This window comes from Rattus norvegicus, chromosome 11, assembly GCF_021556685.1.
Source record: "Rattus norvegicus strain SHRSP/BbbUtx chromosome 11, alternate assembly SHRSP_T2T, whole genome shotgun sequence".
NCBI lineage: Eukaryota > Metazoa > Chordata > Mammalia > Rodentia > Muridae > Rattus > Rattus norvegicus.
In genome coordinates, this window is record NC_141544.1 from 91846311 (window position 1) to 91871765 (window position 25455).

Genomic DNA, 25455 nt, shown 5'->3' on the forward strand with positions numbered 1-25455 from the left:
GAACCGGAGAGAGGAGCGGAGAAAGAGCGCGCTGCTGTAGGAAACCGGAATGTCCACCAATCACGAGGTTCCTTCCCGATTCCGACCAATTGCTTGAGAGAGATCCTTACGTGGTTACCAGTCTGGAAACTACGCCATGTGCACACGTGACGCGCGCTTGCTTTCGGAGGTGCAACCCCAGGAGGTGTCAAAGTACGTGGGGCGTCTTGCATAGAGATAGGCTCTCACAGTACAAACTTATTATAGTCTCGATATTGTAGAAAAGAGGTCTGGTACCTTGTAGAGACGCCGCCGTGGAGACCGACTTAAGTTCAGATTCAGCTTCCAGCACTCCGTAGCGGTGAGGCAACCCCATCCCCATCCCACTTTCGAACCTATTTTCGGCAAAACTAAGGCAAAGCGTTCGCTGGCAGTGTTGGGAATTAATTGAATTATTTTTTTTCTGTTAGTTTCCTAGCAGAGTTGCACACAGTAAGCATGTAATCAATAAAAGGCATTATTATTGTTAGGAGTAGAGCTTGTTCATTGGTTGTTCTTTTCTCCAGTTTTGTTTATCTCCGAAAACTAGTTTCGGAAAGCCTCTCTGCTCAGCTTTACCTCCTGCATAACCTATTCAGATCTTTACCAGTGAACCGTACGGGGTGCACATCCACTATAGTTCCACCCGAGTCATAGTTATCTCTTGCTCGCAAAGGTCGTATAACCGATCTTTCTGCCGCCAAACTTCAAATCTCCATACAGTATTTTAAAATTCTGCTCTCCACCCTATGATTGTGTGCACGCGTGAGCACACCAGGGAACCCGGAGATCACAGATTACTAGGCTGGTGGACGAGAGAGCTCAAAATCTTGTCTCCGTCTCTTCAGGACATTGTTGTCGCAGTTGCTATACGGGGTTGGGGGGGGGGGTATTCAAGAATCCTTGCTTGTATGGCATGTAAGTGGCAAGCTTCATGGACTGAACTGTCCCCAGCGTCCGCTCACTTTTTTAAAAATTATGTCAAATCATGCCATTCTGCTTAAAAGCTTTAGTGGCTCTTCATTGCACTCAAAGTAAAACGCTAGCTAACTTTATGGTAATTTACAAGGTTGTCTAATTTAATGGTATATGTCCTCACATATTAAATATCTTAGCATGTTCCAGAAAAATCAACTCTCTTCCTTTTAAAACTTTCTTATTGTGTATATTCACTGTATATGGTACTTTCTTGTGCAAGCAAACTGAATAATGCATATATTATGCCCTCTCACCCTTTCCACTCTGTTCTGTTACTCTTTTTGTTTCTCTAGGCAGTTTGGCTTTGCCATATACACACATATGACTTTACCTATATAAAATCTAGGAACCACAAATGAGATAAAACATGTATGTGTTTCTTTGAGACTGGCTTAATTCCCTTTATTCTGTTGCCGTTGAACTCCTAGGTTAATCCTGTAATGTAGCTATTGTGAGTAGTACTGGAACAAACATTGATGTTTTGCCAAAAACCCTTTTCTAATTAAAAAGAAAAAGAAGGTTTATTTTGGAATGCATGCCTGTTGCTCAAGGAGGCCAGAAGAGGGTGGTGAATCCCTTGGAACTGCAGATGGACATGAGCAGCCATGTGGGTGTTAGGAATCAGATCCAGATCCACTAGAAGAACAGTAAATGTTCTTAACCTCTGAGTCTGGCTTACAAGTGTTGTATTGAGAATTTTTACATCCATGTTCATTAGGGAGATAGGTCTCTAACTGTCTTTTCTTTGCTGTGTCTTTGGTACTAGTAGTAGACCAAAACTGACTTCATTTTCAAGAAGTTATTTAATGGAATACTTTGAAAAATAGTGCTGTTTTTTCTAAAGGTGGATTTTTGCAGTGATTTTATCTGGGCTATTTGGGCTTGTCTTAGTCACTGTTCTCTTGCTGTGAAGAGACACCATGACCAAGGCAACTCTTATTTTTAAAAAACCTTCAATTGGGGTTCACTCACAATGTCAGAGGCTTAATTCATTATGTTATGGCCAGGAGCATGGTGGCAGGCAGGCAGGCACTCAGCTGTAGCTGAGAGACACACCCTGGGAGAGAGAGAGAGAGAGAGAGAGAGAGAGAGAGAGAGAAACAGACAGACAGACAGATAGACAGACAGACACAGACAGACTGAGGCATGGAGGGACAGAGACACACAGAGCACACACCTAGAGCTATTTGTCATGGCCTTTTGAAGCCTCAAAGCCCACCCCCCTGTGACACTTTTCCTCCGACTACCTACTCCAACAAGAACACAATCCTTTCAAATCCTACTCCTTTCAAAGAGTTCCACTCCCTAGTGACTATGCATTCAAATATCTGAGCCTTTAGGGGCCATTCTTCAAACCGCCGCTGGGCTCCTTGTAGTTGTGAGGCTTTTGTGGTTGCTTTGAGTTAGTTTTACTGCTTCGGTACTGATGCTTGTTACACAGTTGTTTATATTCTTTATCTCCTCTTTGTGGTCCTGAAGGAATTATCCATTTCTCTTAAGCTTTCCTGAAGATGTGAATTCCGTTGATATCTTGTGATGGTTCCTTTTTTCGTCACTCACTGATTTTGTTGATTTAGGGCTTCTCTCTGGGTTGGGTAAGGGTTTGTTGATCCCGTCATCTCATGGAGTCTCCATAGGTTTTCATTTCAGTTTTATTCATGTCTATGCCCCCTTCAGTTTCCTGTTTACTTTGTGTGTGGGCACACGCCTGCACCACGGTGTGCATTTGGAGGTCAGAGGACAACTTGCTGCTGTCATCCTCCTTCCAGCCTGTCAATCCTGAGTATGGTGTTAGGTGGCCAGGCCTGGTGGCAAGTGGTGCCGAGCTTTTGTACTAGATTCATTTCTGTTGCTGTAGTAAACATAACCTAAAGGGAGGAAGAAATACAGGGGGGTGAAGGGTTTCATTTGTCCTTCAGTTCTAGGTTAAGTAAAAAGTCGTGTCATTGTTGAAATGTGTCAAAGGTTTGAGGCAGCTGGTCATACCTCATTCAGTCAGGAGCAGAAACAGAAGTGCCCATGTTGCCTACTTGCTCACAATTCTGCTAGCTTTCTCTCCTTGTACACAGGGCAGAGCCCAGCCCGGGGAATGGGCCAGTTAATAATCAAGGCAGTCTTCCTCATTCATGGCCACAGGACCAACCTGATCTAGGTAATTCCTCAATCGAGACTATTTCAGATGACTCTGGGCTTGGCTAGTTGACCGCTAAAAATAGACCATTGCAGTCATCTTGCCACCGTGATCTTGTTTGGTCTCTTACTTTCCACCCACTTACTTGAGGTTTTTCCAAAACCCTAAAGTGAGTTTTAAAATATTTGTGATGTCTCTGTTTTTTTTTAAAATACAGGTAGGCACTTTACTTGTAGAACCCATTTATTTCCTGGTTACAGGGAGATGCTCAGCGGGAGAAAAGTGCTTACCATGCAAACCTAAGGACCTGAGTTCAATTCTTGAAACCCTCATTAAAAAGCTAGACGTTGGTGCCTCACATCTGTGATCTTAGCATTTCTACTTCAAGGTGGGAGGCAGAGAAAGGGGATCTGGCAAAATCTTGAAGGCCAGCTAGTCTGTAGCACAAAACAAAGAGACAAACAACAGGAGAAGGTTGGTAAAATGGCTCAGGTGGTATGCTATCAAGTCTGGCTACCTGAGGTCAATTTTTGACCCCCCAAATGGTGGAAAGAGAGAACTGACTCTTGTCCTTGGCTTCTACATGCACCTCACGACCTGTGCATACACAACACACACACACACACAAACTAAGTGTAAATTAAAATCTTTGAAAGAGTAAGAGAGACTGTGCTCTCATCTCCCGCCTTGCCTTCATTATGTGTTAGGCATTGGTATGTTGTGGTTATCTTATTCTAGTCTATTGATTTAAAGATTGTCAGGTTTATTATTTTAAAGTTATGTGTGCATGTGTGTGTCTTTGTATATGAACGTGTGAATACAGGGGTTCTCAGAGTTCAGAAGAGGCTGTGAGATCTCGTGGAGCTAGAATTACAGTTGGTTGTAAGCCACCCACATGGGTGCTGGGAACCAGACGTTGGTGCTCTGCAAGAGCAGTGTATGCTCTTGACAGCTGAGCCATAGCTCCTAGACTGTCCTCTCCCCGTTGTTGTTCAGTGTCCATGAGTTAGTGTGTGTGTGTTCTGTAGCTCCTCTTGAGTTTCTAGTTTTATCTCTTGGTGACAGATTACACACATGAGATTATTTCAGTTTTCCTGGATTTGTTAAGGCTTACTTTGTGTGCTGTTATGTGCTGTATCTTAGATGTTCTGTGAGATGTTGAGAAGACTGTGGGATGCTTGTAGATATCTGGTAGGTCTGTTTGGCATAGGATGCTGTTGAAATCTGCTGTTTATTTGTTGTCAGGATAGTCTGTGTACCTGTGAGAGTGGGGTCTTAAACTCACCCATTCTTATGCTAGAGATAATCTGTGTCTGCGTCTATTTTATGTCTTTTTAAATATATATATATTCTTTCTGATAAATTCATTTGTTTATTTTTATTTTATGTGTATTGGTATTTTGCCTGCATACATGTGTGTGAGGGAGTCAGATCCCCCAGAACTGGAGTTACAGGCAGTTGTGAGCTGCCATGTGGATCCTGGGAATTGAATTTGGATCCTTTGGAAGAGCAGCCAGTGCTCCTAACTTCTGAGCCATCTTCTCTGCCCCATCTGTGTCTATTTATAGTAGTATCCGTTTTATATAATTGGGTGACCTGTGTTTGGAGAATATGATTTGGAATAGTAACATCTTGATTGATTGTTCCTTAGTCAATAAAAAGTGACCTTATCTTTTCTGAATAGATTTGGTTTGAAATATATTTTGTCAGATACTAAATTAGCAACACCCATTTGTTTCCTAGATTCATTTTTTTCGGAATACCCTTTTCCATTCTTTCTCCCCAAGGTCCTTGACGGTAAGATGCATTTCTTGGAGGCAACAAGAGATGACAGCAGCAATAATCTGGGCATAAGCATAAACATGAAAGGCCATTTGAAGGCCATCACGTTCAGTTAGCAAACCCACAGCAGTAGCTTCTCCACTGGGGCCTGTGATTTCCTGGCCATCAGCTTTTGACTGAGTTTAAGTACTGGATTTGCAATACCAGCCATGAATTTCCTCCAGTTCGTTCTGTGGAGCAGACCTTAACTCTAATGGAAAAGAAGTTGGTTTTATCTACAATGGTCATGCCATATCAGAAGGCATGGGATAGGTAAGACTGTTGGTGGCAGTTTTCAGTTTAAGGCAGCACCTTTCATGCACTGTGCAAATTAGGCAACAGGGAGGAAGCTTCCAGCTTAACCCCAGCTTGATTTCTTCATGTCCAGCACCCAAAGTGTGTGATGTCTTCAGCAAGAGGGTCTTTCTGTCTAGTTCTGTGGGCACCCAGTAGCACTGGTGATAACTAGTATAGCTTGTCTAGTTGTTGGCCAACAACTGTTAGGAAGGTGGTCTACCCCTGGTTTTATAGTTCTCATTAATAGCCTTATGGCATCTGGGAGTGTCCTTTCCCACCAATACTCAACACTTCAAACTCTTTAATTATTGCTTTAACACAAGCCTAGGCTTGGTGGAGAGTTTTCTCATTCCCTTGCATATCATCCTTACCTTTACCCAGTTGTAAAGTTTCCAAGGATTTGCAGCTGTTTTAGGTCTAGCATCCTGTGTGAACTGATTGCCTATCCTCCTCTTGGTGTGCCTGTGCCTTTCAGGTTCTTTACTGAGCTGGTAAACTAGCATTATATTGCATGTGATATGAGATCTTTCTGCAAAGGGGAGTCAGGATCACTGAAGGCCCACCACCCACGACCCAAGAAATGCCAGTTGATCTCAGGGTCAGCAGCTAAGAGGACACTAGAAAAATGTTAGCAAGATCCAATACAGCATGAAAATACTTCAATATTTATTAATTCTTTTCTCAGAGTATTGGGTATTAGTATGGATGAGAAGTAGTATTTTAGTTTGTCCTCCACAAGCCACATTATTCATACTCCATGAGCCCTCCCTCCTATCCTAGGGCATTGCCTTAGGGCTACCATGTATCTCTCTGCCTCTAGCAGGCACCAGGCAGGGAAGGAAGACTGCACTAAGGCCAAGAGGGACTATGGCCATCATCTCATCTGATTTGTTACTCTTGGTGATAGCAATTATTGATTGTCAACTTGACTACAACTGAGATGAACTTAAAACCTAAGCAGCTGGGCGCCTGTGAGGGATTTTTGGATTTTTTTCCTTTTTTTTTTTTTTTTTTTTTTTTTTTTTTTTTTTTCCTTTTTGGATTGGATTTTCAAGGTAGGAAGACCCACTCTAACCCTGCATCATTTGAGGTAGGAAGACCCTCCTTAAGTCTGGCTGCATTTTCTAGTGGCAGCCTATGTAAAAGACATGGAAAGAAACCTTTGTTTTTTTTGCCTGCTTGCCCTCATTCTCACCGGCAAGACCCTATGAGCTGCTGCTGTTGCTGAAGCATTCTCTCATGGAATCAGAGCAGTGGTTTTTAACGTGCAGTGTTCTACCATTTACACACACTGTATAATTTTGTCCTGGAGAAGCTTAAAACCTTCCAGAGTCTCACAAGCACTGCATTTGGCTATTTTGACTTTAGATATTTCAAGTCATTACAAATGCACATTTTTGCCTTAGTTTGGGTTTTATTGCTATGATGAACACATGACTAAAAGCAACTTAAGAGGCAAAGGCAATATTTGACTTATAGTTAACAGTCCATTGTGGAAGGAAGCCAAGGGATAACTCAAGGCAGGACCCTGGAGACAGGCAGAAACTGAATCAGAGACCATGGAGTAATACTGCTTACTGGCTTACTCAGTTCTTATCCATCACCCACACTGAAGCTAGACTCACACTGCAATCAAGAAAATGCACCCATAGGTCAGTCTGGGGAAGGCAAAAGCTCGGTTGAGATTCCCTCTTCCTAAATCTACGTTTGGTTTGACCAAGACCAACCTGTACTTGGTAGTAGAGAGATAGGTAGAGAACAGCAAGGTTCATCTATAAAACCTGAAGGTCCTCCACTTGTCATGTATTCTCCAGCAAGGCTTCACATTCCGAAGGTTCCTTAACTTTCCTAGGCACATTTCCAGCTAAGGACCAAGTATTCAAACCCATGGGCCTATGTCACCATTCATATGTACTTAACATTCTACTCTTAGCTCCTATGGGTTCATGGCCATCTCATGATGCAGAGAGCATTTAAGTCCAACTTTCAAAGTTCCCATAGCCTTTTCAACGACACCAACACAGATCACAAGTCCAGAGTCTTCTGAGACCCAAGGCAGTCTTTGAACTATATCTACTGCACGACAAAAGGCAGTTACATACTTCCAACACAGTGGGACTGAGTAGACATTCCTAGACCAAAAGCATTACTAAGAACCAACAGAGAAAATAACAAATCCTTTAGTGCCATTTCTGGTACCTGGGACCCCAGTTTCCAAGGCCTAACTATGTCCCTCCAGCTTTGCTACCTGCAATGTACAACAACCTCTTGTGCTGGTTCCACCCTGTATGAAATCTTCCTTGGTATATGTGCCATGAGGATGACATCTCAAACATCTTGGGGTTTCCCTTACAACCCAGGCTTTATCTTCCCAGTTCACACAGCGGCTCCACAGGGACTCTTTGCAGGAACTCCCAACCTGCCACACACATTGCCTGGATTCGCATGCTCTCTGAAACTTCAAAGGAAAAACAACCTCATGACCTCCTCAGTCTTGCACCTTTCATGCATCCAAAATCAGTATACATGGATGATACTACCCATTTCTTCTCCCGGCTCAGGGTGGAGCCTGAATCTCTTGGACCACGTTGTAACAACTTCAGTATGCTTCAGCGGGTAAAAACTTGCCTGTGTAATTGCTAGTTGTGAAGTGGAGACCATAGGGTCTCCTTTTCCAGTTGGGGCCTTAGTTGAGGTTCTCAGGGCTCCTTCTTTTCCGTTTGTTGCTGTGGAGAGCAAGGGCTCCTCTCTAATAGTGCTGACTTCTTAGCCATTACCATCTCTGTTTTTCAAGACATGCCTTGGAGGCAGGTTTAAGCTTCTTACCGCCTTTTCCTCCTCTCCAAATTGCACATATATTTTTTCTGCCTCACTTGTTTTTATTCTAGGCATGTATCAGAGTAATCAGTAGTAACCATGCTACAAACTCAGTGTTAGGCTGTCTTAAAACTTTAGTCTATTACCTTTAGAGTCATGCTTACTCAAATTCTTAGAAAGGGGCAGATTCTGTGCCAAAACATCACACCATTGGTCCCTAGTCTGTGTCCTAACAGTCCTGTGCCTCTCATGAGCATCATGAACTTGGCTCCACTGCCTTGGTCTTTCTGCATCCCTGTCTTCTGGCTTCGCTAGAATGACCCATTACATTCCACTCCAGCATTCAATGCATTTCCATCCTAGAGTTCTAGAGCCTCAGCATTCCACAGAGCAAAAGCCTAAAGGCTATGTGGTCAGCTGTACCACAGCAGTGACACCAATTCTTGGAAACATTTCTTGAATTAGTTTCTTTTCTGCTTATTGTGATAAAACAATAATAACCTGGCTAAAATACAACTTAGAGGGGAATGTGCTTATTTTAGCTCACAGTTCCAAAGCGATAGTCTGTCCTGGTGGGAAGATATGACAGCAAGAACAGAAAGGTGGCTGACCACATTGAAGCAGTTAGACACAGCAGGTCGGTCTCTCTCTCTCTCTCTCTCTCTCTCTCTCTCTCCCCCCCCTCCTCTCTCTCTCTCTCACACACACACACATTAAAGAGTCATTCCCAATTTAGATAGTTCAGTGACAGAATATTCCTGATTAACATAGTTTCTTGAATTGGACCGTTAGTAAGGCTTCCATTTGTGTACTGTACTGAGATTTTTCCTCACTGTACTAAAGGCTGGACCTGATGGCCGTGTGTCTTCTCTCACTGCCGGCTCATCCTCACAGTCATTGTCACAGTTTATTTACTATGGGTTCCAAGTTTTGGGATCCCATGAGGAGCAAAGTGGGGACTAAAACTGAAGTTGTTACCAGGGAGCAGAGTTTAGTTGTACTAGGCCTGACCATGCTTCCTGTTGGTGAAATGTGGATGTGGTGATTCTAGATAGAAAAGCAGTTTTTAAACTTGTTAAAGGAAGCTTAATGAGCCATTCTAAGTATGGAAGACAGTACTGAGGGAAAGTTGAACTGTGGGGGTTTACCTCAAGACATTTCATACGGGAAGAATAATAGGAAGTGGCTTAGATACCATTCCTGTGACATTTTGGCAAAGAATGTATCCACTTTTTGCCCTTGTCCAGAAAAATCTGCCTGAGGCTAAATTGAAGAGCTTTAGATGAATGACATTGGCACAGAGATTTCAAGATAGCCTAGTATTGACTCTGTTGTATGGGTGGTAGTGGTCACTGTTATGCAGATCTATAATGAAAAAGAGTAAGCCAAGTAAGGAAAAAAAAAAAAAAAAACAAGGTTGAGGAGAAAGGAGCACAGGAAGTGTAATGGAGCTAAGTGCAGTGCACAAGGAGATGCAATGTTTAAAGAAAAGCCTAATGCTAAATGGAATAAAGGGAGTGGAGTGGTAACCTCAGGGCAAGGCTCTGCCCAGCTAAGCTTCCAACTTGTGGAAAGAAATTAAGGAAAGGCTTAAGCATGGAACCATCTAAAACAGAGAGCTGATGGACGTGTAAGCTAAGGAAAGCTGTTAAGGCCAGGTATGTGTCAGAGATGACCCTACATGGATGTCATGAGGTCAGAGTGGCCATTATGTGATGCTGTGAAGTTGAAGCCTGGTTTACCTTGGAAACCCTAAGACTTTGGAGATGCCAGAGTGGTAGGATACCTGCCAGAGAGACCTGCTATCAGGATGTGGAACCAGCCAAAAAGAGGGAGAGGATGGAGGGAGGGAGGGAAGGATGGAGGGAGGGAGGGCAGAGTTTTGTTGCAGACAACAAAGCTGAAAGGAGTTGGAGATCTGAAGAGCACTTTTACATCAGACATGGAGATGCTGGCTTTCTGTTTTCCTCTGGTCCAGTATTTCCTCTGTGTGCTCCCATTCCTCCCTTTTGGAATGGTAATGTGCATTCTGTGCCATTGTACATTGGCAGTATGCGATCTGCTTTTTTATTTTGGTTTCACTGGGTGTTTCAGTTAAGAGATTTCTACGAGTCTCATGAAAGACTGAAGTTGGACTTTTAAACAATTTTGAGACTGTGAGAGCCTGTAGACAGTCTCTTTGCAAGATTGGGCTGCAGATACTGACCTGTCGGTTGGCTGTCCTTCTCAGGAGGTGTCACAGCGCTGGGCAGTCCTTCGGGGGTCAGGTTGAGAATACCCTTCTTATCACAGTGCTGGGCCTGGCCTCAGGAGCCAAGAGGCAGATACAGTCAGGTCCTTCCCCATGTTGGGCATTCCACTCAAAACCAGCCAACTCTAGCTCTAGTCTGACTACGTCTGCACTTGCTGAATAGATAGGCCTTTTGCAAAGTTCCTTCCCCAAAGCCTAAAGGAAATTTGCTGTCCTGGTTTCAGCACATTTGTTTGGGTTCCCACAGTGTTTGGAACAGAGATCTAAAATGGCTTCTGCTCTCTTCTTGTTGAATACCTAGAAGAGAGGGGTTTTCTCGTGTCTTAGTCTACTTTCTGTCGCTGTGGCAAAAGCATGGTAACTTAAAGCAACTCAGGGAGGAGAGGGTTTATCTGACTTATAAGTAACAGTAAGACAAGGTTGACTCAGAGCAGAAGCCAGAGCAGAGGCCATCTAGGAGCACAGCTTACAAGTGTGCTCCAGTGGCTTGCTCAGCCTGCTTTCTTATACCATGCAGGTCTACCTGTCCAGGGCTAGCACTGTCCACAGTGGGCTAGACCCTAACATACCACATTTGTCAGGAAAATGCCCCCAGGGACATGGCCACAGGCCACAGGCAGTTCTTCAATTGATGACTTCAATTGCCTCTTCCCAGATGACTTCAGTTTGTGTCAAGTTGACAAAAATTAACCACTGCCCATGGTGTCCTTCCTTACCCCTTCAATGTTTGTCTCAGAGTTCTTGGAGGGGAGGGGAGGCTCCGTTTTATGCTCTGACTCCTCTCTCACTGGGAGAAGAGTGCTTACCTAAGAGGAACTATTACTTCTTATGGTCTATTTATCTTTTGTAAGAGGAACTATTACCTTTTATGTTCTATCACACCTAGAGAAGCTATGAAGAACTAGGAAAACAGAAATGTTGAAAGCCAGTAAGATGAAGTTTTCTTAGGATTCGGTCGAGCTCGCCTGCCTTTCCACCCTTTGGTTACAGGAACTTTACAGGTACCCACCCCAGAGTAGCTATAAACTGCCATTAGTGTTCTAATTGTCCATCAGTACCAGCCGCGTGGAGGACCACAATTCTATGGAGCCATAGAAAACTTCCTACTCCTGGCGTGAAGGGCACAGCGCCAGAAAATTCCCAGCCCCAGGAATCAGTTAGCCTCAGTCCTAGCAAGCCAGCTTCGCCCTAGCCTTGGTACCCTACAGTGGTGGAAGGCCTGGCGCTTGCGCACTGAGGATGTGGCCACGGCTGGGGGCTGGGCGGGTGAAGGGGATGCTCCTGCTGGGGCTGCGGAGAAGGGTGGTGGTGAGTGCTTGAGTGCTGCCCTGGTAACTAATGGTCCTGCGACCTCCCTCGGGGAGGGTCGATTGTCTGTCCTGGGGCCGCGAACTCAGCAAACTCAGTCTACACCTTTAGCCATTCCAACTCCATTCAGGACAGCGGAGGAGTGGCAGACCCAGGGGATTTCCCCAGGTCCTTGCCTTGCCCTCCGGAGCCAGCGGCCAGGTCGCAGCCCCCTGGTTTGTATCTACCAACTGCCCTGAGTCATAACGGGTCGTCAGCACCCTGTGCCCGGGCCTCGAAAACACGAAAACACCGTCTCCGTTTGGGAGAAAACCAAGGGGGCTTCCTGATGGAGCCTGGATTGGAGCAGACTCCACTCATACCTCATTTGAGCTGACCTTTCCTTGTCCTTTCATCTGGTGCTTTAAGGGCCTCGTGCCTGAGGGTGTCATCCTCTTCCTATAACCACCGTTTTTAGAAATCCTCCCTGTATGACTTCGCAAAGTACCTTTGTAGCCATGGATTGCTCACAGCAGACCAAAGCCTAAATCAAAGTGTGCCAAACTAAATACATGAACTCAGACAAGTTCCCTAACTTCTTAAATCTTCTTGTCTGAAGCAAGGGAAGTGTAGGTGATTATGTGAATGAGAGGGAGTGAAAGGACTTAGCACTTAACACCCTGTAGAGCACATAAGTGCTCTGTCAATTTTTTTCTTTTTAAAAATATATACTTATTTTTATGCGTATGGATGTTTTGTAATGACTATGCACATGGTTACTGGGAATTGAACCCAGGTCTTTTGGAAGAGCAGTCAGTGCTCTTAACCACTGAACCATCTCTGCTGCCTGATTATTTCTTTTCAGAATGGAATAATACAATATTTCTCATTGGTCATATGAAAAGTCCTTTTCAAGTAATGTTAGTGCTAAGGAGCGTTCCTAAGGATGGATGTTTCGGTTAAATGATGCTGCAGTTCATAGTTGTGTTGGGAAGGGGGACTCTATGTCAGGAGTTCCAGAAATGACGTTTTTGTAAATGCTTGTCTAAAAATCCCTGGGAAGCAACCCATAGTACATGGTGTACAGGGAGATGGCAGTCAGCATTCTGTGTAATAGCTGAGCCATGCACACTTTAAAGTGGGAGCTGTAAAGGTAAAGGAGAGTGAGGTAGATAGGGCCCTCTCACCGAGTCAACAACCAGCAGTATTTACCCATCTTGTTTTTTATGACAAACTGGGAACAACTAAGTGTTGGAAAGTAACTGGAATACTTTAGGAATGCTGGGCTACCTTGAAAGTGATACAGAATTGTATATATGTACCATAGCCATGAATAATCAAAGTCTCATGAAATCTAGGAAACACACAAGTACCAGAAGCTGGTAACTAATTTCCCTCAGGTGGGGGAGCATGAGTGACCCCACTTGTGTCCTATGACTGTGTGCAGCCAGTCTGCAGGCGCTGTACCAAGACTGAGCACAGCAGACAGCAGAGCCAGTTCAGCGCTGCAGAGAGCTTGTCCACTGATGCCTTCCCTCTCCCCGACCCATTTGCACACACAGTCTAGGGTGCCACCTGCTGTTGTAAATGTCATGCATACATACTGCTTGGTGACCACCTCGCATATTCAGATCTTTGAGAATACTTTTAAATTTTAATTCCTTTTGTTTATTTAGTTGGGGAGGGGTGGGGAGCTGTGGGGATTGGAGGATAACCTGCAGAAATGGGTTTCCCTTTTAAGCATGTGAATCTGGAGGGTTGAATTCAGGTGACCCTGTATAGCCAAATCATTATCAACCAGCTGTCTTCTGCATGTAATTGATATTACTGTAAAAACTTGTTACACTTGTGTCTTCATTTTCTAGGCAGGGATATAACCCAGACTTACACATTTACATACTTTTAAACAACCATTTCAGATAAATTTGAATAAGATACATTTTTGCATAGGTGTTTGATTGTTTATTTTTTTCTTTCTCAAATAGATTGCAGTGGAATCTGACCAAAAGCCTGTTTTGCTTTTGATGAGAGCCACAGCTGTGGTTAAACTGAGGCTACCATGCACTTAAAGATCGTTAAGGAAGAATCTCTTTTTAAGGAAGTGGGTAAATGAGATTTCTTTCATGTCGGTAAAGCAGCTTTGTTTTCTAGGTATGCAAAGAAGCCTGTTTGTCCTGATGTCTTCAGAGAGACAATGGATCAGTCTGGAGTTCTCCTCTGGGTAAAGGCAGAACCTTTTATAGTGGGTGCCTTGCAGGAGCCACCTCCATCCAAATTGAGTCTTCACTACCTCAAGAAGGTAGCTGCCTATGTGCGCACTCGGGCCACCGAACGTGCCTACCCACGCCTCTACTGGCCAACCTGGAGGCACATTGCGTGTGGGAAGCTGCAGCTGGCTAAGGATCTAGCATGGCTTTACTTTGAAATATTTGATAATCTTTCTGAGAGGACACCTGAGGAACGCCTGGAATGGTCTGAAATTTTGTCCAACTGCACAACCAAAGATGAAGTTGAAAAGCAAAGAAATCAGGTATGGACTGGTGTGTATGCAGTTCCTCTGAGAAGTAAAGAGATGAGGTGTGGACTGGTGTGTATGCAGTTCCTCTGAGGAGTAAAGAGATGAGGTGTGGACTGGTGTGTATGCAGTTCCTCTGAGAAGTAAAGAGATGAGGTGTGGACTGGTGTGTATGCAGTTCCTCTGAGAAGTAAAGAGATCAGGTGTGGACTGGTGTGTATGCAGTTCCTCTGAGAAGTAAAGAGATCAGGTGTGGACTGGTGTGTATGCAGTTCCTCTGAGAAGTAAAGAGATGAGGTGTGGACTGGTGTGTATGCAGTTCCTCTGAGAAGTAAAGAGATGAGGTGTGGACTGGTGTGTATGCAGTTCCTCTGAGAAGTAAAGAGATCAGGTGTGGACTGGTGTGTATGCAGGTCCTCTGAGAAGTAAAGAGATGAGGTGTGGACTGGTGTGTATGCAGTTCCTCTGAGAAGTAAAGAGATGAGGTGTGGACTGGTGTGTATGCAGTTCCTCTGAGAAGTAAAGAGATGAGGTGTGGACTGTTGTGTATGCAGTTCCTCTGAGAAGTAAAGAGATGAGGTGTGGACTGGTGTGTATGCAGTTCCTCTGAGAAGTAAAGAGATGAGGTGTGGACTGGTGTGTATGCAGTTCCTCTGAGAAGTAAAGAGATGAGGTGTGGACTGGTGTGTATGCAGTTCCTCTGAGAAGTAAAGAGATGAGGTGTGGACTGGTGTGTATGCAGTTCCTCTGAGAAGTAAAGAGATGAGGTGTGGACTGGTGTGTATGCAGTTCCTCTGAGAAGTAAAGAGATGAGGTGTGGACTGGTGTGTATGCAGTTCCTCTGAGAAGTAAAGAGATGAGGTGTGGACTGGTGTGTATGCAGGTCCTCTGAGAAGTAAAGAGATGAGGTGTGGACTGGTGTGTATGCAGTTCCTCTGAGAAGTAAAGAGATGAGGTGTGGACTGGTGTGTATGCAGTTCCTCTGAGAAGTAAAGAGATGAGGTGTGGACTGGTGTGTATGCAGTTCCTCTGAGAAGTAAAGAGATCAGGTGTGGACTGGTGTGTATGCAGTTCCTCTGAGAAGTAAAGAGATGAGGTGTGGACTGGTGTGTATGCAGTTCCTCTGAGAAGTAAAGAGATCAGGTGTGGACTGGTGTGTATGCAGTTCCTCTGAGAAGTAAAGAGATCAGGTGTGGACTGGTGTGTATGCAGTTCCTCTGAGAAGTAAAGAGATCAGGTGTGGACTGGTGTGTATGCAGTTCCTCTGAGAAGTAAAGAGATCAGGTGTGGACTGGTGTGTATGCAGTTCCTCTGAGAAGTAAAGAGATGAGGTGTGGACTGGTGTGTATGCAGTTCCTCTGAGAAGTAAAGAGATGAGGTGTGGACTGGTGTGTATGCAGTTCCTCTGAGAAGTAAAGAGATGAGGTGTGGACTGGTGTGTATGCAGTTCCTCTGAGAAGTAAAGAGATGAGGTGTGGACTGGTGTGTATGCAGTTCCTCTGAGAAGTAAAGAGATGAGGTGTGGACTGGTGTGTATGCAGTTCCTCTGAGAAGTAAAGAGATGAGGTGTGGACTGGTGTGTATGCAGTTCCTCTGAGAAGTAAAGAGATGAGGTGTGGACTGGTGTGTATGCAGTTCCTCTGAGGAGTAAAGAGATGAGGTGTGGACTGGTGTGTATGCAGTTCCTCTGAGGAGTAAAGAGATGAGGTGTGGACTGGTGTGTATGCAGTTCCTCTGAGGAGTAAAGAGATGAGGTGTGGACTGGTGTGTATGCAGTTCCTCTGAGAAGTAAAGAGATCAGGTGTGGACTGGTGTGTATGCAGTTCCTCTGAGAAGTAAAGAGATGAGGTGTGGACTGGTGTGTATGCAGTTCCTCTGAGAAGTAAAGAGATGAGGTGTGGACTGGTGTGTATGCAGTTCCTCTGAGAAGTAAAGAGATGAGGTGTGGACTGGTGTGTATGCAGTTCCTCTGAGAAGTAAAGAGATGAGGTGTGGACTGGTGTGTATGCAGGTCCTCTGAGAAGTAAAGAGATCAGGTGTGGACTGGTGTGTATGCAGTTCCTCTGAGAAGTAAAGAGATCAGGTATGGACTGGTGTGTATGCAGTTCCTCTGAGAAGTAGAGATCAGGTGTGGACTGGTGTGTATGCAGGTCCTCTGAGAAGTAACCCATTCTTAGTTCTAAACCCACAGTATAGTTTGAGGCGTTGGGCTGTTGGCGGCTGTGACTCTACAGTACCGTTTGAATTTTAGCATTTCCAGTTGGGAAGTGTTTTTAGATATATGTGTTTGATTAATTAGTCCTTACTTACTAGTCCGTATTTCTCTACTCCTGAAGGAAGCATGAATTGAAAACTCTTCCACTGACTTTAAACATATTTTGGGCAGTAGAATGTTACAAATTGCTGATACATTACAGGCAGCGGCACCGTGCTGGAGTCTCTTTAGCAGTCTTTGCCTTCTCCCTACTCGGCCGCCTCATTCTAACTAGACTGATGGAGAATAGCCTTGGCTGCATGTTAGAACTAAGTAGCTATCCGGACCGATACTCATTCACCCATGTGGTAATAAGATAAGCCACAGACTGGGCCAGCGTTAAAGAGCTTTAGTATGGCTCATAGTGTTAGAGATGCGACGTTGACAGGCCATGGCTCTAGCATTCGTGCTGGGAGAGACCTGCAGCAGAATGGGAAGGTGGCACGTGGTGAGGGACACTGTTTGCCTGTGAGTGTATGACAGTCTCCCACCCTCTTACAAAGCCAACAGTCTTGAATCTCAGGCCTCGGATCTGATACCCTGTTTAACCTAATCGCCTCCTCAGCTCCACTTCAAGCTATAGTCACATCTCCCCCTTGGTTCCTCAGTCTGACGATCAAAGCTCAACATGAATATTCAGAATGGACGGACACATTTTATCATTCTGCTTCTGCCTCTTGTTCCACACAACTCATATGCTAACAGACAGAATCATATTCTGTGAGAGTCCCTAAATCTTAACTTATTGAAATGCTAGTTACTCATTGGAGGTCCAAGGCAAACTCTTCAGTTATGAGATTGTAAAATCAAGTTTTCTATTCATAGTATGTAGTGGGATAGGCTGTGCTGTGGGTGAACGTTGCTATCCCAAAGGGAGTAGTTAAACAGCAGTAACTAGCCCAGAGCACATCCAGACACCATCAGAGCAGACACAAGTTGTTAAGACTCTAAATCCCCTTGTGGTAGGTTGGGGTTGCATCCTGAAGCCACAAGCAGCTCTTCCTTCTCCGACTCTCAGGCTCAGCCCTCAGTGTAGAGTCTCATGACGGCAGCGTTCTGGAAAGCAGGCGAGAGTGTATGGAGAGTGCTCAGAGCCTGTTCCTGAGACGGTTCTTCCCTTCAAGGCACTGGGCCTGTGAGACAGTTCTTCCCTTTAAGGCCCCGGGCCTGTGGTAGGAGAGGTAGCCCTGCAGACTTCTGAGGTAACCTCCACATCACTTTCCTCTTGTCCTGAGGACAAGAGGATCTTGTCCTCATTTTATCCATGCCGATCTCATGCTAGGTTACTGGATGCACTCCTACATGATAAGTTTTTGCTCCTTTCCAGGAGGATCTGTAAATCTTTCAAATCCTTTTGCTTTGTTTCCTTTCAAATTAGAGATTCTATTTTTAGATGGTGCTTCTAAACCCTTCTTCCTGCAGTTCAGAGGTAACCCAGGGGCAGCGTGCGTGGCAACTCTGTTGTTTTAATATTTTCTGTGCCAGGCCCCCCAGTTTGTCACTTTTAAATTCTGCTTTCCATAAATCTCTAAGTGGCTATGGGGCATACCCCTCTTGCAAGAACTAACTCAAAGAATCCTGGGAGAACTGCACCTCTTCTGAGGGCAGCACTCAGCAAGACCTAGCGCCCTAGCAGGCCTCTCACAGGTCCACTGTCTCCTCACATTGCCATGCTGGCTTCTAGCTTCAACATATGACTCACCCAAACCACAGAGACCAACACCTCAGCCATCATGGGCTCCATAGCTAGTAGGAATGACTGGTGTGCAAAAAGGTTAGAGTACAAGTTGAGAAATGGGTTTGAGAGCTTTTCATTCTTATGGTAGAAATGACTCGCAGAGTATATTAATTATATATAGCAGGTTAATTATAGTAACAGCAGCTTAGGATAACTGTTTCTCATTTCCCCAACAGTCCTGCACAGCTGCACTGGGTGAATCTGTGGGCTCTTGTGTGAGCAGTGACGCAAGAAACCACATTTCTGTATCTTGGGTCACTTAGTGTTAAATGACTTTGCTGGGCAGGGGGAATGAAACAATGAAATACAGAGGCTTAGGGTAACAACAGTTTATTTCTTGTTCGTTTTACACAGAGGTTCCACTTGAGCCGCAGCTCTCCTCCAGGGAGTGCTTGACAGCATACCTCTTCTCCTGTGGGAAGAGATAGCTTCTTTGTAGAGCGTGCCTGTTCTTGTCACAGATGGGAAGAGCAACAGAGGGGGGAAAATGGTGCCTTTCCTCCCATGAGGAGCTTGAGAACAGGTCTTTACTCTGAAGCCGTCACCACGGTAACAGCCACAGGTCTATCTGTCACCTTCCTGAATTTCTCCCACATGCGTTGTTATTTCACTAGTGCATATATTAAGAGCACATGCATTGTAACTTTTTGGAAAACCTTACCTATTTACTGCGGTGCTGTTAGCTGGAGGCGTGGTGCTGTATCACAGACCCACAGAACTAAATCACCTTGTACAGTTGAAGCTTTGTTAGGTTCGCCATTGCCTCAGCATTTGACGGCCACTGTTCACTGTGCTTCTGTGCCCGTAGCGAGCGAGTTTTAGATCTCACGTATGCTGTGGTTGGAACATGGTTGGAGCATCTTCTACAGAATCCCTTGTTAGGATTTACTGCTCATTGTGAGCGATTGAGAGGACACAGACCTGGTCTGAGCAAGGTCTCATGGCACAGGCCTGTAATCCCAGCTTAGCTTCTAAACAGGCAGGAGCATCATAGGTTTAGGGCAGCCTGGGCTACAGAGTGAGCTTAAGTGTAGCTTAGACAACTTGGCCTCAAAATAATAAATAAATAAAATGCACACAATCTATAAAAGATCCTAATGACTCCACCAGACAAACACTTTCAGAAAAGTAGAAGGATACAAGAAAAACATACAAAAAATCAGTAATTTTTCTTTATCCTAAGAATTAACTTTCTGAGAAAGAAAGAAGAAAGCAACCTTGGAATAAACATAAACAAGAAGGTGAAAGACCTCTATAATGAACCACTGAAGAAGGGGATTGAAGAAGACACAGAAAATAAAAATGGCATCAACACTCACAGATAACAAAAGTAATGTTATAAAAAATGACAGTATTACCAAAAGTCATCCACAGGCTCTGCGCAGCCCAGAGTTTTGATGGCATTTTTCATAATGTGAGGAAGAATGATCTTAGAAGCCTTATAGAAACACCAGTGACCCTGAATAGCCAGAGCAGTTCTGTGGAGAAAAAGCAAGGTTGCAGATACCGCAGTATCTGACCGTAAGTTACTGAAGGGAGCCACAGTAACAACAACAACTGTAGATGATAGAAGAGCAACAAAGCGAGCACAGGTACAGCCCCCTCAGCTTCCACAGACGTGAAAGCACGTCGGAGAGATGCCGTCGTGGTACTGGGAAAACTGGATATCCATACGTAGAAAAATAAAACCAGACCCTCTGTCTCTGAACAAAAACAATTCAAAATGCACCAAAGACCTGAAACTCCAAAACTTTTAAAGGAGAAAAGCATAAGATACAGATGTAGCCAAGGACACGCTGAAACGGACTCCGGGAGCACAGGACATAAGCTAGGAGTTGTTAATGGTGACTGCACGAGATTTAAAACTGCACAGTTAAAGAGGATTTCAGAAGAGTAAACACACATCATAGGATGAGAGAATGTGAACCACTCCTCTCATGGATTGATAGCTAGTATCTAGAGAACAGTCTAGACTTCTGAGGACCATGTGTACGGTTATACTGCATAGCAGCCAAAACGTAGGGTCAGCTTAGTTGTCCACAGTAGATGAGTGAATAAAGAAAATGTATGTATGCTCAATGGAGCTGTATAGGAAAATGGAATTAGCCCTTACTACTGTATGTGATTTATGTGTATGATGATGTCATAACAAAGTCCACTGTTCATGTAATGAATATGTGCTATTAAAATTCTTTAAAAATAGCACTCCAAAATCTAATCTATCGACAATGTTTAGAGACAGGTGCCTTTGGAGCGTGATTAGGTTCAGGTAAGGTCATTAGAATCGGGTTTATTTACTTAAGGGTTACAGTCCATTCAGGGAAGTCAGCAGGAACTCAGGTGGGAACCTAGAGACAAGAACTGAAGGAGAGAGAGAGAGAAGTGCTACTTACTACCTGGCCTCCTCTGGCTTGTCCACTGCTTTTTCTATACAACCTGGGATCATCTTCCCAGGACTGGCACAACTTACTGTGGGCTGGACCTCGTATATCAAGCATTAATCAAGAAGATGCCCAACAGACATGACCAGGGGTCATGCCAATGGAGGCAGTTCCTCAGTTCAGTCACTCTAGTTTGTGTCAAGTGGACAGAGACTAGCCAGCACGGCTGGAACACTCAAGTGTGGACCCAGATACATTACTTGATTGGAGTCTGAAACACATGAGCTTCAAGACACGCCCTTCCTCAAATAAGATGACAGCAACAGAACAGTAGTGATTTTGGATTCAGTTGTGTATGGCTTTGTTTGTTTTAAAGGGGGCTCACTGTGTAGTCCAGGATGGGTTCAGACTCAAAGCTCCTTCCAGTGTGGCTTACTGAATGCTGGAATTATAGACATATGCTACGACACTGGCATTTTCTCTAAGTCAGACAAGCTCTTTTAGGTGGTTTACAAGAGCCCGAGACCCATTCCCCTCCGGCATGCACATGCATGAGGAAACTGCATAGTTCCTTTTGCCACACTGACCAGCTTTAGTTGTTACGCTGATGCCTGGGGTTTTATTAGTGAGCCTGTGAATCTAGGTTAAACCTTAATGTCTGGTTGAGCTCTCCTTCCATTTGTTCACTTACTTTCTCCAGTAACTGAGGCTGCCTTTTCACCTGCAGTGTACATACGGAAAGTGTGTTGGTTTTCAGAAGTCACTCCAGTTTTGTGGTGTAGCAATTTCTCCATCTGGCATTGCGAATGGTAGCTGTTTCTAAATTCGATACTTTAAAGATCAAGCTTTGGAGCCCTAGTTTACTGTATACTGAATTATAAACTGGTTGTCAGTAAGGTATATACATCTCTTATTTTCCAAACAGCTTTCTGTGGACACGCTGCAATTTCTGCTCTTCCTCTACATCCAGCAGTTAAACAAGATCTCGCTGCGGACATCGTTGATTGGGGAAGAATGGCCCAGTCCCAGAAACAGACCGAAGTCTCCTAGCCCAGCCGAAAGGTCCAGTTGTCACAATAAGGTATTGCTCATAACTTACAAAGGAAATACTTCCCCTCCACTAAAAAGTGTGTTGAAATTAAGCTGGGCATCGTAGAGCAGCTGTATAAGGACAGCACTGTCTGCCGCAGTCACAGTGTATAAGGGACAGCACTCTGCCTGCCACAGTCACAGTGTATAAGGGACAGCACTGCCTGCCACAGTCACAGTGTATAAGGACAGCACTCTGCCTGCCACAGTCACAGTGTATAAGGGACAGCACTGCCTGCCACAGTCACAGTGTATAAGGACAGCACTCTGCCTGCCACAGTCACAGTGTATAAGGACAGCACTGCCTGCCACAGTCACAGTATATAAGGACAGCACTCTGCCTGCCACAGTCACAGTGTATAAGGACAGCACTGTCTGCCACAGTCACAGTGTATAAGGACAGCACTGTCTGCCACAGTCACAGTGTATAAGGACAGCACTGTCTGCCACAGTCACAGTGTATAAGGACAGCACTGCCTGCCACAGTCACAGTGTATAAGGGACAGCACTCTGCCTGCCACAGTCACAGTGTATAAGGGACAGCACTGTCTGCCACAGTCACAGTGTATAAGGACAGCACTGTCTGCCACAGTCACAGTGTATAAGGACAGCACTGCCTGCCACAGTCACAGTGTATAAGGACAGCACTGCCTGCCACAGTCACAGTGTATAAGGACAGCACTGTCTGCCACAGTCACAGTATATAAGGACAGCACTCTGCCTGCCATAGTCATACCAGCACCTGTCACCATTCCTGTCCTGACACTTGTGTTTTTCACCCAGGTAGCTGACCCTTCACCCTCTGCCCAGTGCAAACTTCTGCTTTTACCTTAAAGTAAATTTCTTAATGCTTTATTGTCAGCAAATGTTTGTACACCCGTCCAGGGTTATACACACTTTTCTCAGGCAAACAAGCAGGAGTATAAACGTCTGAGAAGTCCTGTGTTGTGGCTGAGAGAGCTCAGCAGTCAAGTGCACTGGTTGCTCTTGCACAGGACCAGGTTTGATTTCTCGCACCTCCTGGCAGCTCATCGCTGTCTAACTCTAGTTCTGTGGCATCTGTCTTAGTTAGGGTTTTATTGCTACGGAGACATAATATGACCATGGCAACTCTTAGAAGGAAAACATTGATTGGGGCTGGCTGGGTTTCAGAGGTTCAGTCCATTATCATCATGACTGGAAGCACGGTGGTGTGCAGGCAGACATGGTGGTGTAGAAGGAGCTGAGAGTCTCCATCTTGATCTGCAGGTAGCAGAAGGAGACTGCGTGCCACACTGAGTGTAGCTTGAGCATAGGAGACCCGAAAGCAGCAGACATTCTGGTCTTCGCCCGTTCTGTCGCAATGCAAAGCCTCTGACCCACAGCAGTGACTGGTAGGGCATCTCCAGAGGTGCAATAGTGGGACTGAAATCTCGGAAGTAACCAACAACTTCTTTGGATATAAAGGAGGAGTTCATGCTTGGTACTGTAGACTGAGCCAACTGACTTCTGAGAGGTCAACTGAGAGGTCAACTGATCAACAACTGAGAGGTCACAGACCTTGAGCAGCTACCTCTGCATTATCCTATCCAGTGTACTTTAACTGTGTTCTAAACACTTTATACTCACAGGCAAGTGTACCTCTGACCCTTCATCAAAGCACCTTTCTGCAGCAAATGCAGAGTATTGTAGAGATTCAAAGGGGATCGAGATACAAGAAATAAGTGATTGTGGAGTGCCCTCCCCCTAGAGTATAGTCCCTGTGCCTAAGGCTCACTTATTCACTGTTATACCTTTGACTTATTTGTTAAGACAGAATCTCATTTTATTAACAAAGTTGGTCCCAAACTCCTGGGTATAAGGATTCTTCAGCCTGTATGTCCCAAGTAATAGTAGTGATAGCATATGTACCATGCACAGATCTCGTTGGCCTGCTTTGAAATGAAGACCTCAAGCTATCAGTCCTTTAGACTGAAGAACTTACTGGTTAATGATGGTTACTTATGTGGCATTAGGCCTATAAGAATAGCCCACAAGTGACCTGCAATTATGAGAGGTTAGAAACTCTGAAGTGCAGATGGCTTCTTATCAGAGGAAAACAGGCGTGCGTGAGACCATGGCCTCTGAAAGAGGAGCAGATGGCTTTCCAGGTCCTGCTCTGTAGTGAGCCCTTGGCAGATGCCATCCAGGGGGAGCTGCAGTGGACAAGGCTTCCTAGAGTCGGCCCACCATTTGCATGGCTGCAATGATGTACCTTGGAAAGACATGGCCTCAGGAGCTTCATCTCTGGATTGCTTCTTGCTGCTGCTGTATATTCTTTTTTTTTTTTTTTTTTTGGTTCTTTTTTTCGGAGCTGGGGACCGAACCCAGGGCCTTGCGCTTCCTAGGTAAGCGCTCTACCACTGAGCTAAATCCCCAGCCCTGCTGCTGTATATTCTTATGTTTGTCATTGCTATATTCCTTATTTTTCGGACATAGTGTGATTGGACAACAAAAGATCCTTTCTGCCCATAATATGTTATGATTGATTTGTGGGTATTAAACCATCCTATTGGACAGATTTCCTGCAGATCACATGAAGATTGGCTTTCATGAAGAAATAGTATTTTAATGAATTGTTGATTTTATAATTCCTGGTAATGATTTTACAGAATTCCTGATTTGATTCAAATAATTTTAAGAATTTACGATAATTGATAGAAAGTTTAAGGTTAGAATGAAAAATAGAATATACCTCCTCCTGTAAATAGTAAAGGCTGCGTGTGTTAGAAAAGGAGCTTTCATGTGTTACAAGCACGTAAATTTCACTAGAAAGGAAAATAGGCTTGGAAAAAATTAATGATCACAAAAGACATCCATTCTAGGTTAGGTTCAGGGATGAGGCCACAGGTCTTGGTAGGCACCATGATAATTATGTGTGTAAGAACAGAGAATGGATAATTAGCTACTTTAACTGTACAGGACTTCAAAAAATAAGTTATAAGATACATGGCCTGTTACTTGGCAAAATTCTTTTTAACCTCTGATATAAAAAACTATTGCTTTGAACTTATGAAATAAAAATAGATAACAGGTACATAACAGTTCCGGTCTCAACATATTAGATAAAGGGTGTGAACCTGTAGTGCTGTTCTGTAGTGCTTTTGAGTTAGTTTATACATATTACATATACCAAGATTACTTTTATATAGCTACCTACAGTGTAATTAAAATGTAAAGTGTTCCTTCTTTAAAAGGGGAACAAGAATACCCTTGGCAGGGAATAGGGAGACAAAGATTAAAACAGAGGCAGAAGGAACACCCATTCAGAGCCTGCCCCACATGTGGCCCATACATATACAGCCACCCAATTAGACAAGATGGATGAAGCAAAGAAGTGCAGGCTGACAGGAGCCGGATGTAGATCTCTCCTGAGAGACACAGCCAGAATACAGCAAATACATAGGTGAATGCCAGCAGCAAACCACCGAACTGAGAATAGGACCCCCGCTGAAGGAATCAGAGAAAGAACTGGAAGAGCTTGAAGGGGCTCGAGAGCCCATATGAACAACAATGCCAAGCAACCAGAGCTTCCAGGGACTAAGCCACTACCCAAAGACTATACATGGACTGACCCTGGGCTCCAACCTCATAGGTAGCAATGAATATCCTAGTAAGAGCACCAGTGGAAGGGGAAGCCCTTGGTCCTGAACCCCCAGTGAACGTGATTGTTGGGGGGAGGGTGGTAATGGGGGGAGGATGGGGAGGGGAACACTCATATAGAAGGGGAGGGGGAGGGGCTAGGGGGATCTTGGCCAGGAAACTGGGAAAGGGAATAACATTCGAAATGTAAATAAGAAATATTCAAGTTAATAAAAAAAAAATGAAAAGTGTTTATCTTACAGAATACCTTTGTTCAG

At 44.5% G+C, this 25455-nt stretch overlaps 1 protein-coding gene across 11 annotated transcripts in view; it reads left to right on the forward strand.

Moving 5' to 3' along the window:
* Positions 1 to 140: 140 nt before the first annotated feature.
* The window catches only part of Tbccd1 (TBCC domain containing 1), a 38655-nt gene continuing 13340 nt past the window's right edge, over positions 141 to 25455 (forward strand). For 3 of the 11 annotated variants that reach the window (XM_087576088.1, XM_087576092.1, XM_087576098.1), the window contains exons 1-3: positions 141 to 192; positions 13752 to 14130; positions 21414 to 21569. In XM_087576088.1, the coding sequence (XP_087432214.1) occupies positions 13795 to 14130; positions 21414 to 21569 (492 nt within the window). In that variant the 5' untranslated portion in view covers positions 141 to 192; positions 13752 to 13794. 11 annotated transcript variants of the gene reach the window in all.